Source organism: Tupaia chinensis, unplaced genomic scaffold (assembly GCF_000334495.1).
Source record: "Tupaia chinensis unplaced genomic scaffold, TupChi_1.0 Scaffold000434_1, whole genome shotgun sequence".
Classification (NCBI taxonomy): Eukaryota; Metazoa; Chordata; class Mammalia; order Scandentia; family Tupaiidae; genus Tupaia; species Tupaia belangeri.
The window spans coordinates 904,527-915,961 of NW_006159939.1; the positions used below are offsets into that span (position 1 = coordinate 904,527).

An 11,435-nucleotide genomic window follows, 5' to 3' on the forward strand; every position below is an offset into this window, starting at 1 on the left:
CTCTCTCTCTCTGGTGAGCGCACATGCCCTATAGCAAAAACCTCTCCGAAAAAAAATAAATCCAAGTTATAATCTCCTACTCTTTCCATAGTAATTTTAGGTATGAGAAGGAAAACTAAAGGGGCAAGGCTAGAAGCATTTTAAAAATGTTTACTATAAATTTTCACTTACTACTGTTTATTTCTCAATTATTATCACCATAACCCTTTCCTTCATAGTTATAGATTCTGTTAGGTCATCAGGAAAGTCATATTGTATTTTTCTATGTTTTTCTGTGTAAAAATGCTTCCTGACTTTCTCGACAACCCAATATACCCTACAAATCTTCAGTTTTCCCCCGCAAAGAATCCTGATGTTAACCATAAACACACATACTCATCTACATTATTTAAAAATAACTAAATATTTACTGTTTATTTTCCCATTTACATGTGTCAACCATGAATTTATATTTACTTTTGGAGAGAATCAAAGTCCATAAAAGAAGAAGAAAAGCTGTCCTAAGGTTAGTCCATGGCATAGTGGTTAAGACAGCTGGATCCCACATGGCTGACTTCGCTGTTTGAGTCTCAGACCTGGTGGCATGAGAAACACACTGATCTCATGTATGCACATGCCCAAAAATCTAGAAAAGAGGGAGAAATGGAGGAGAAGGAATTGTGCCATGACTATCACCCAGCGGGGAGGCTGTCTCACTTTCTCTCTCTCTAAATCTCTCTAGTGAGTAGCAAAAATTCTCTTTAAAGAGCTATACTAAATTCTGGTTTTGATTCATATTAATGTGTATTTGTTACACCATTTCTGAAATCTAGAATTCATGTTTAAACTAATGAAAGAGTGAAGTTACCATGTTTACTGTGCTATCTAACTATAACAGGTCTTCTGTTGTTTAAATGAAAAGCCCTTTGAAAGTTGGACAGTCTTCCAATAGATGATAAATTATTAAATCTAAATGACTAAATACATCAATAAAGATTTTACTTTTATTGATAATGTCTTGTTTTAAAATCTTTTAGACATTAAAATATTGTATGTGTAAAGCGCCCCGCATGAATAGCATCTAGTGAAGTATAACATTAAAAACTCTCTTTGAAAAATAATTAACAACCTAAAAATATAGCATCTATTTAATAATAATCAAGACAGCATCCTCAACATATTTTGTGATGTGCTTGGAGATAGAGCCAAATGATTATAATTCAACATATTTATGTTTAAAATGTAATTACATCTAAACTGGCCAAAAACAAAAATAAGAAATGTTCACTCTTTGCATACTTTTTTCATAACTGAGTAGCCACTTGCTATGAGTTCTGTCTATGTCAAAGTGAGCTGGCCTTGGTCTGCAGAGGCTAGAAAAATGTTTTGGTTTTTGCAGTGCTGGATTGTTGAAGATAACAGTGGCAATGCTGTGGGTTCAAAAACAATGGGAAACTAATCTAGTGTTGCTATAACCTGTTTGGCTAAAAAAAAAGTAGAATGCTGGATGCAAGCAAGAAGTCAGAGCAAAATGGAGGATGGTTACAAATTTACCTCATTTAGAGGTTCAGAAAGATGAGAAATAAATTACTTATAGCATAATCCTCGAAAGATGCCCATTAATGGAACCAGAAGATGGCGTAATCGTTATGTTGCTGGATTCCCAAATAGTCAACTACGGTTCAAGTACCGGACTCAGCGGCTTAAAACTCACACCGAGCATGTGTGCATGCATGCTCAAGATCCCAAGAGAAGAATGAAGGGGAAAGGATTGCAGTGTGGCAATCCCCCCCCACCACCCTGGAGGAGGGGGTGATTTCATGCTTTCTATCTCTTTCTCTCTTTCTGGTCTCTGGTGAGTGCACGTGGCCTATAGCAAAAATCTGTTTCTAAAACAAAAAAGAAAAGAAAAGAAAGAAAGAAAGAAAGAAAGAAAGAAAGATGCCATTGAATGCCAGTTAACCTAGCATCTGTATAGCAGCTTATAAAACTCTGCACTGCAGAGCAGAAAAAAATATGAGGTGGATTTCTACTCAGACTTATTTGCCAAAATACCACAAAGCTCTCGTGATAAAAATAAGATTTGTTGTTACTCCCCATCTACGAAAATTTACCCCTAGGGTTGTAGCACAACTGTGCATTCAACTGATACTCCTAACTGATAATTAAAAAAAAAAAATGTCAGAGGTTAGTGTGCTTACCAGGGAGAGATGGAGAGGGAGCAGGAGAAAGTACCAATGAGGCATGGTCACACTGCAGTTACTTCTCCATCGCTCCGTCCTCTTGGGATTCTGAGCACTCATACACACAGGTTGGCGTGTTGTTCAAGATGCTGGGTCCAGGGCTGAAACTGTGTGATTGGCCATATGGGACCCAGTTCCCTTAACTACCAGGCCATGGACCAGCTCAGTCAGTAATTGTCTTTTTTTTTTTTTTTGAGAAGTTTTTGCTATAGGGCACGTGCACTCGCCAGAGAGACAGAGAGACAGAAAAGGAGAAATCACCCCCCAGGGGGGATGGTCATGCCACAATCCCTTCTCCTCCATTCTCCTCTTGGGATCTTGGGCACACACGCACATGTACCCGGTGTGAGTTTAAGCCACCAGGTCTGGGACTCGAACCGTGGTCGACTACATGAGAGTCCAGTCACATAGCCATTATGCTAACTGCTGGTCCCAGTAATTGGTTATTAAAAGACTCTAGAGTCACCACCAACTGGTCCAAATCTTTTCTTACTATTTATGTGTTCTTTGTCCTTGACAAGTCATGAGGCCTCTCTATCCATCAGTTTTCTTCAGTAAATGGGAAGAACAAATTTATCAAAGTATGAAGGGATTATATAGATAATGGGTATCTAGCACCAGGCACATTTCAACGCTTAATAAAGGGCATATTTAATGAATAACTACTGTAACTGAAAGCATGAGAAAAACGCTTCAATTAAAAAAAAAAACACTTGAAAATGGAAGTGATTTTTAGTTTCAATGAAAGCATATGATTAGAAAAGTCTACAAATAACAAACACATGGAAATTAACTGACTCACAGCACATGGTTCTGAGAGGCATGCGTAAGGATCAGTTTCCACTGATCCTTTCCGAACTCAACTGTCATCAGACAGCTGCTGCCACTGACTCCATCTCTCTGCTCCGTCATTTAAGCTTTATTTTTTTAAGAGGTTTTAGCCTTAGGGCACATGCGCTCACTGGAGAGTGAGCAAGCCAGCGAGGAGAGAGAGACAGAGACAATGAGAGGGAAAGTGAGAAATCACCCCTGAGGGGGAATGGTCATGCAGCAATCCCTTGTCCTCCATTCTCCTCCTGGGATTTTGGGCATGCATGCCCACATTCAGCATGATTCTCAAACTACCAGTATAGGACTCGAACCTTAACCACACACACTACCTGCTTGCGCAACCAGACTCCATTTCTGCTGACACCTTGATCTGGGATTTCCAGCCTCCAGAACTGTGAGAAAAAAATCTCTGTGGCTTATAAGTCAAACAGAAAATGGTATTTTCCAGAGACTGGACTATATGATGTTATATTTCTAACTTCCCTTTCTCTTGAGGTCAAGATAAATAATGTAAGTCAAGATTGATGAGCATTCATTTTTATTTATCATAATCAGGCAAAGAAGAAATGTGAGCTGGAGACGGATTTGAACAGGCCAGGGTCTCTTCCTTTCCTATCTTCCTCTTTCAGCATCAGAAGGATGGTGTTGGGGGAAGAGGTACCTCTTTCACGACCCAGGGATACAAAAAATAAAAGATAAACCAGGATAGGTCAGATAGCTCCAGGAAGGATAGGCTGCAGAGGCAGAGCAGAAGGGCAACTACACAGAACTGTACAGAAGGTGGCTGAAAATTCTCTCTGGAGTAGGGACATTCTAGTACATGTACATGCATTGAAGGAGGAAACTTCCCAATTTTGAAACACAAACAATAGGATGGGAAAGGCTTTTGAGCTAGGATCACTTGTTCATCTCAGGTTTTGGTTTGTTTGTTTGCTTTTAGTTGCCAGAGGGCATGTGTAGTCACCAGAGAGAGAGAGAGAAAGATACAAAGAGAGACAGAGCTGGAGAACTGACCCCCCGCCCGACAGGGAGTGATTTCACCACAGTCCCTTCTTCATTTCTCCCTCCTGCTGGGATTTTGGGTACTATGCACACATGCCCAGAGTATTTATTTATTTATTTATTTTGGAGAGGTTTTTGCTATAGGGTGCATGCGCTTGCCAGAAAGACAGAGACAGAGAGACAGAAAGTGAGAAGTCACCCCCCAGGGGGGATGGTCACGCCGCAATCCCTTCTCCTCCATTCTCCTCTCAGGATCTTGGGCACACATGCACACGCACCCAGTGTGAGTTTAAGCCACTGGGTCTGGGACTCTAACCGCGGTCGACTACATGGAAGTCCAGCGACATAGCCATTACACTAACTGCTGGTCCCATGCCTAGAGTATTTTGCAAGCTGCCAGAACTGGGATTCAAACCATGATCATCCACGTGGGATCTGGGCCAGCCACATCTCAGTTTTTAAAAAAGATAGAAATGGAATTGCAAAGACTCTATAACAGGGATGAGAAATTATAACAAACTAGGGAGAGGGGCCTTTGTAATGAATCATACATTTATACAGGAGGACATTCAAACAATTAGAGTATTTATAATACTTGGAGGTACATTTTAACATCTATTGGTCATTTAGGCAGTTGTGTTTTTTTAAAATTTGTTTTGTTTTGCTTGTTTCGTTTTCAGTTTTTCCTATAGAGACAGCAAGAGAGAAAAAGAGAGGGAAAGTGAGAAATCACCCCTTCACTCCAAGGTGGGATGGCCATGTTGCAGTTCCTTCCCCTTCGTTCTCTGCTGGAGATTTCAGGCACCCATTCACACGTGCTTGATGTATTTTTCAAGCTACTGCATCCAGGACTTGATCTGCTCAGTTGACTATGTGGGATCCATCCACCTTAACCACCACACCACTAGCTGGCTCTAGACAGACTTTTAAAACTCTCTTTTAGTTTGCAACATTTGAGATTCCTCTGGCTAGTTGTCGAAAGAATTATTTCCTAAGATAGATATTGCAAGTGTTGGAATAGGCATATCATTCAAATAGCTAATATGTACCAACTGATATCTGATGAGTAAATAATTTTCACTAGGTTGGACATCATGTATTGTCAAGCCCACTTTAAAATCCAATCATAATTAATGACAAATGCCTATTACAATGCCACATGGATTTTTTAATACGTGCATATTATTTTTAGGGGTGCAGATCATGCTACATTAACTTGAATTTAGTCTATGATTCCTTTATGAAACAAGATACAAGCAAATCTCATAAGCAGAGTTTTGATTATTTAACACAGTGAAATTTAATTTCAATTACAGATACATTCACATAAAGATATTCTTTGGCTACTACATAATGGACATATACCGAGGATGATAAGAATGAACAATATTTTCCACTTAGGACATTTATTTGTAACAAGTCTGAATTATTTAGGTAAAAAACAATAAATATGATGGTCATACTGTAATTCTGAATAAATAAATACGCTTGCTGTAGGGGTGCACATCTGTGTACACACGTGCATGTGTGTGTATGTGTGAGGTGTATGTGCATGTATCTATAATAGATGGTATTAAACCCAAGCTGACTTTGAAAAGGAGAAAATTAAGCACAGTACCATGCACTAGGTTTTCAGATTCCTTTATGTAATGCTGTCCAGTACTGCCTAAAGCCCTGGATGATTAGAGTAAGTGCAGTACTTGAATCTGTTGAGTCTGTTAAGTCATCGAAAACACGTTACCTATACAAACCTGGTTTGTTCCCTTTGTGTGGCATATACAGGAGCAGAGTGTGTCGCCATCTGCTTGTTTCTCAGAAACTTGTAGATCCATGTTTCCAACCTGAATATAGGAAGAGCCCCAAAGTACACAAGGGTTGCTCTCAGCTGAGGTGCTGCCGCTCACCGTCCACAAGCTCCAGCCTCTCTGGCTGTCCTCTCTCAGCACTCCGAAGTGTTCTGATCACAGCACCTCTTCCCAGCCTCTCCCTCCCTCTTCTCTCTCTATTTTTAAAGAATTATTTTATTTAACTTTATTCATTTACTTATTTTAATTTGACCAGAGATGAACAGAGTGAGAGAGAGAGAGAAAGAGAGGGAAAGTGAGAAAGCAAACCACCAGGGGCAGGACTCGAATCGTGTTTGGCCATGTGGGAATCCAGCGCCCTTAACCACCACGCCACCTGCTGGCCCCTCTCTCTCTCTGTTTTCAGAGGTTTCTGCCTTAGGGTGCGTGCCTCAACCTACCACTCCTGGATAAACTATGGAGAGCCACTCTTTTTCCCAGCATGCCATACTTCCTTCCCCCCCTCACTCTTTGAAGATGGGACAAAGGGGAAACAGAGAGGGAGAAACTCTGCTAAATGACAACGAAATGCAAATGGGGAACAGAATGAGCGCACCCACTGAGGTCAAGATGGGTTCTGCCTGTAACAAAAGGAAAGAGCACTTTAAAGTGGTCAACTTTATGATTATAAATGCCCTAAGACATTAAGACTTAGGGTGATCTAAACAGGACTTGGAGCAATGAAAGAAGGCAATGGTGTTCTCAGCTAAAAACTCTATATTTCTTTTGCTTCTGAAAGAACAAAATGAGCTGTGCACGTTCCTAAGATGACGGATGGAATAAAAAGGGTGCAAGGGTTTTATCCACAGAGGTCGTGTGTCACCAAGAATAGAACTTTAATTGAACATCATCTGCGAGATCTTCACCAGTTTAATAGCCCGCCTTCCAGGAATCTGGTTTCATCAACGTTTCCTTCCCCACCTGTTAGAAAAAAATAAACACTCATTCTTTGTTTCATAAAACGAAAAGTAAGATAAAGAGAACCTCAGGAAATAAACATATAGTCGTCTAAGCTATGTTAACTCGTGGACTTTGTTATTAAAAAAAAAAATCAAAAAGCGCTTCAATTCGTTCACTTTAAAAATTTCTCCCCTCAGTTTGGGACACAGTAGGGAATTCGCTTTTTGGATGTGAATATTCATAATGAGTGAGACTGCAACATGGTATGTTTGGTAGAAACCTGAAAAGACTACATCTTCTGTTTGATAAACCTGCCTCGCATCTAAAATACCCACCATTACAGCCATTCACTTGCATCAAAGTAGTATCTCTCTCTCTATCCCGTTAAAATGCATCTGAATTAAGAAAAAAGATAGGGACACACTTGCAAATATTCCCTTTTTAGTTATGCTAGAGTTCTGGAGAGGAGATGAAACAAAAAGAAGAGACATGTACTAGCTTGATGAGATTGCAAAACTTTAGAGCATGTGGTATCACTTCTAGGGTGGGGGTATCTAGGAAGTCAGATCCTAGCAGGTTTCAGGGACCCTAAAAAGAGGGTAGAAGGGCTAAACCCTAGCATGGGTTGAGGAGTGGCCTGAGGCAAAATGCATCTTATTTTTTCTAGAATTATCCCTAGCTAAAACCACATGTCCTCAGTTAGTTACAATGTAATTTGAATGTCTAGATTATCTTGCAAAATGTGCTAGCAATTCAGGTTTGGATATCTTAACCTGAAGACAATCAGGTGGCATATTTTGAAATATTGCAGATAATGGGCTGCTCTTCAAAAAGTGAAGGAAACAGGGAACCAGCAGTTAGCGTAATGGCTATGTCGCTGGACTCCCACATAGTCGACCGCAGTTCGCGTCCCGGACCCGGTGGCTTAAAACTCACGCCAGGCGCGTGTGCGTGCGTGCCCAAGATCCCGAGAGGAGAATGGAGGAGAAGGGATTGGGGCGTGACCATCCCCCCTGGGGGGGTGATTTCTCGCTTTCTGTCTCTATGTTTCTCTCTGTCTGTCTGGCGAGCACACGTGCCCTATAGCAAAAACCTTTCCAAAAAAAAAAGTGAAGGAAACACATGTGCATGTGACACGCACACACATGCACATCCAGAAAGGCATCCCTGTACAAACTTCATGGAAAGAAACATTCACTACATAAAATAAATACTTTCTAAATAATACCTAGAGACTTTAGAATAAAAATATTAGAGGAGACTACTAATTAATATATACCATATGGGAATCTAAAACTTTTCCATCAATTTGGACTAATACAATTTTGTTTCCTTATTTCATTTTAGAGACAAACCACTTTAAAAACTTCAATAATTACATATATTCTTGGGCCAGCAGATGGCACTGAGGTCAAGCAGCTGGACCCTACATGGCTGACTATGAGGTTTGAGTCCCAGACCTGGCAGCTTGAAAAACATGCCAGACATGCGTGCCTGTCCAAAATCCCAAGAGGAGAATGGAGGAGGAGGAAATGCAGCAAGGTCATCCCTCTGTGAGTCTGGGGTGGGTTGGACAGTAATAATTTCTCACTTTCTCTCTCTTTCTGTCACTGTCTGTCACACAGGTGCCCAATAGCAAAAATTCAAATAAAAATTTTTACTTCTCAAAACAAGACTTGAAATTGATACCTACAATCACATCCTTCCCTAAGACAGTTAATGATGATACTTCTGCTCTTTAAAACAAGCTCTCCCTTATTCTTTATTGCTTGCCATCCTTTCTGGCTCTGTCTCCTCAACAATCCAATCTAAAATGTCACCCTTAACCAATTTCCATCAGAGCTCTTTTCTTGCTGACTTCAAAAATTGGTAAGTTCCAAATCTTGAATTTTTTTTTTTTGAGAGGCTTTTCGCCATAGGGCGTGTGCGCTCGCCAGACAGACAGAGAGAGACATAGAGACAGAAAGGGAGAAATCACCCCCCAGGGGGGATGGTCATGCCACAATCCCTTCTCCTCCATTCTCCTCTCAGGATCTTGGGCACACGCGCCTGGTGTGAGTTTTAAGCCACCGGGTCCGGGATGTGAACTGCAGTCAACTATATGGGAGTCCAGCGACATAGCCATTACGCCAACTGCTGGGTCCCTCAAATCTTGAATTTTAGTGGATTGATACAGCACATGCTCATATGTGATTATTTAATCTTTTTTGGCCTCAGTTTTTTGTTTTTTTTTTTTAACTCTAAGAAAATGAAGTTGGACTTAGTTCTTTTGGTTTTAAGAATTCTAAGAGAAATAAAGATTGCAATAGAAGTCAGTTTTGGGGAGCAGATATCCTGGATCCCTCATGGTGACCATGGTTTTACTCCCTGACCTGACCCCATCGGTCTGCAACACACCAGGTACACAGAGTGCCCAGGATGCACTGAAGGGCTGGAGGACGGGGACAGCAGTAATGACCAGACCTTGTGTAGGGTACTCCTCTCTCTCTTTTTCTTTTTTTCTTGAGAGATTTTTACTACAGAGTGTATGTGTTCTCTGGAGAGACAGAGAGACAGAAAGCAAGAAATCACTCCCCAGGGGCATGGCCACACCACGATCCTTTCTCCTCCATTCTCATCCTGGGATTTTGGGCATGTACAGCCATGTGCCTACTGTGAGTTTCAAACCATCAAGTCCAGGACTCGAACCACAGTTGACTAGGTGGGAGTCCAGCTCTTTAACCACTATGCCAACTCCTGGCCCCATCTCTCTGTTTCTCATGTGTGTATGTATATGTTCTATCATGAATAAAGAAAAAAATTAAAGATTGCAATAAACTATGACTTGTGAACTTTATAGAAAACTCCCTAGTCTTACCAAGGAGAGTCACTTTAATAAGAAATACATTCACTTTTTGTTTCTTGGGGTTTTGTTTCTTTGTTTGTTTTTGCCATAGGGCATGTGTACCCATTAGAGAGAGTCAGACAGAGGGAAAGTGAGAACCCCCCACACGCACCCACGAGGGATGGCCATGTCACAATCCCTTGTCCTCCATCTTCCTCTCAGGATTTTGTGCATGTATGCACATACACCTGGCATGAGTTTCAAGCCTCCGGGTCTGGGACATACTGTGGGCAGCCATGTGGGAGTTCAGAATCTTAACCACCACGCCACACACTGACCCCAATATATTGGTTTATGGAATAAACACCTCTGTGAATTTCTCGAGGAGAGCAGTGAACTCCACACAGAGTCCACAAGTGAGTAAAGCTGCTGCTCTGTCCTGCAGCTGGCAGCAGTCACGATAGACGTACCTTCTCGCAGTTTATGCAGGGAAGCCAGCAACAGGGCTGCTGCCTCTGCCAGAGTTAGCACCTGGGGGTCTGGGCTTCGTCTTTCTGGAGAAACAAAAATGTGTAGGGAGGCCATTAGTATTTAAGTATCCATACAGATCATACTCTGCTCTGGTATACGACTAGAACAATCTCTGGGAGATAGAATTTTGATCTCTTTGTGTCAGCAGATTTTTATAAATGGAAACATTTCACACTTCTCTTGGAAATGACTTCCAATCAGTTATGTCGTGTTTACATATAGGATTTGGAGGGGAATTTTAAAATGTAGGCTGTGGAGGATTTCATGAAAGCAAGGACGATTAAGATAGAGTACACATGAGATCACCCCTTTTGCAGCTTAAAATGAGATGTCTGGGCAGAGACTTAGTCATGATCTTACTTAGTTCCTCTATCACCTCCTCACTTGTTCCTCCTAACCGGATTAGGATAATAAACTACATTCTGGGCCACTATATGAATGGAAGGCTATCTGCTAAATATCCAGCTATTTCAAATCTAAGTAAACAGAAGACAAACCATTCTGATTCAACACAGACAACGCTATTTAATTTGGAGACAAAGTGGGAAAACAAATCTTCATAAAGTAAGCTTAATTATACTCAATTTTGAAGCGAAACAAAAAATGTCTTGAGCACGTTTTCTGTTTTTCAAAATAAGTAATTTCTTATTTTTAGCATTTCAATTAAAACTTTCTGAAATTTAAGTGTACTATTGATTTTTAATCTAATGGCATGGGAAGATTTACCAAGAAAAATAATCATCCTTGGCCCCATTCTCCCCACCCCCCCAATTTGCTATAGGGCACATGCACTTGGGGAGTGGGGGGCAGACAGAGGGAAGTTACAAAGCACCCCTCAGCGGAATGGCCACATCTCAGTCTCTTCTCAATTCTCCCCGGATTTGGGCACACACTGCACAACCGCCCGGTGTGTTTTTTAAGCAGGTTCTGGGACTCAACAGGCACAGTCAGCCCTGGGGGACCTGCCGCCTAGCCAGGACACCACCGGCTGTCCCTGAGCCCCATTCTTAATGGCCTGCACGTAAGTACTTTTGGTTTTGAACTTTCCGTTTGCTTTTTCTAGTAATACAATAGAGACATTCGCTGTAAGTTCCTAGGTTACTGTTTAAGTGGAAAGTGAGTAAAAGCCCGGCCATAAATGAGCAGGTACATTTCTAGAAGCAATTGCATAGATGGTGTAGTTCTCTTTCCCCCTCTTCAACCAGCTGAGCCGAATCCCAAGCCTAACTTTTCCCAGAATAACTAGCTCCCTGGGGACCTCTGCACACCCACGCTCAGAGG

At 41.3% G+C, this 11,435-nt stretch overlaps 2 protein-coding genes across 2 annotated transcripts in view; one reads left to right on the forward strand and one right to left on the reverse strand.

Moving 5' to 3' along the window:
- GYS2 (glycogen synthase 2) overlaps positions 1–6,102 on the forward strand; it is a 79,517-nt gene extending 73,415 nt beyond the window's left edge. Inside the window, exon 17 of the mRNA XM_006155074.3 lies at positions 4,736–6,102. The gene's annotated coding sequence lies outside the window, so the exon portion shown is untranslated. The remainder of the gene's footprint in view (positions 1–4,735) is intronic.
- A 612-nt stretch (positions 6,103–6,714) lies between these two features.
- Positions 6,715–11,435, reverse strand: part of SPX (spexin hormone) — a 7,399-nt gene continuing 2,678 nt past the window's right edge. Inside the window, exons 5-6 of the mRNA XM_006155099.2 lie at positions 10,094–10,177; positions 6,715–6,820 (exon numbers count right to left, since the gene is read on the reverse strand). Coding sequence (XP_006155161.1) covers positions 6,762–6,820; positions 10,094–10,177 — 143 coding nt within the window. The 3' untranslated portion in view covers positions 6,715–6,761. The remainder of the gene's footprint in view (positions 6,821–10,093; positions 10,178–11,435) is intronic.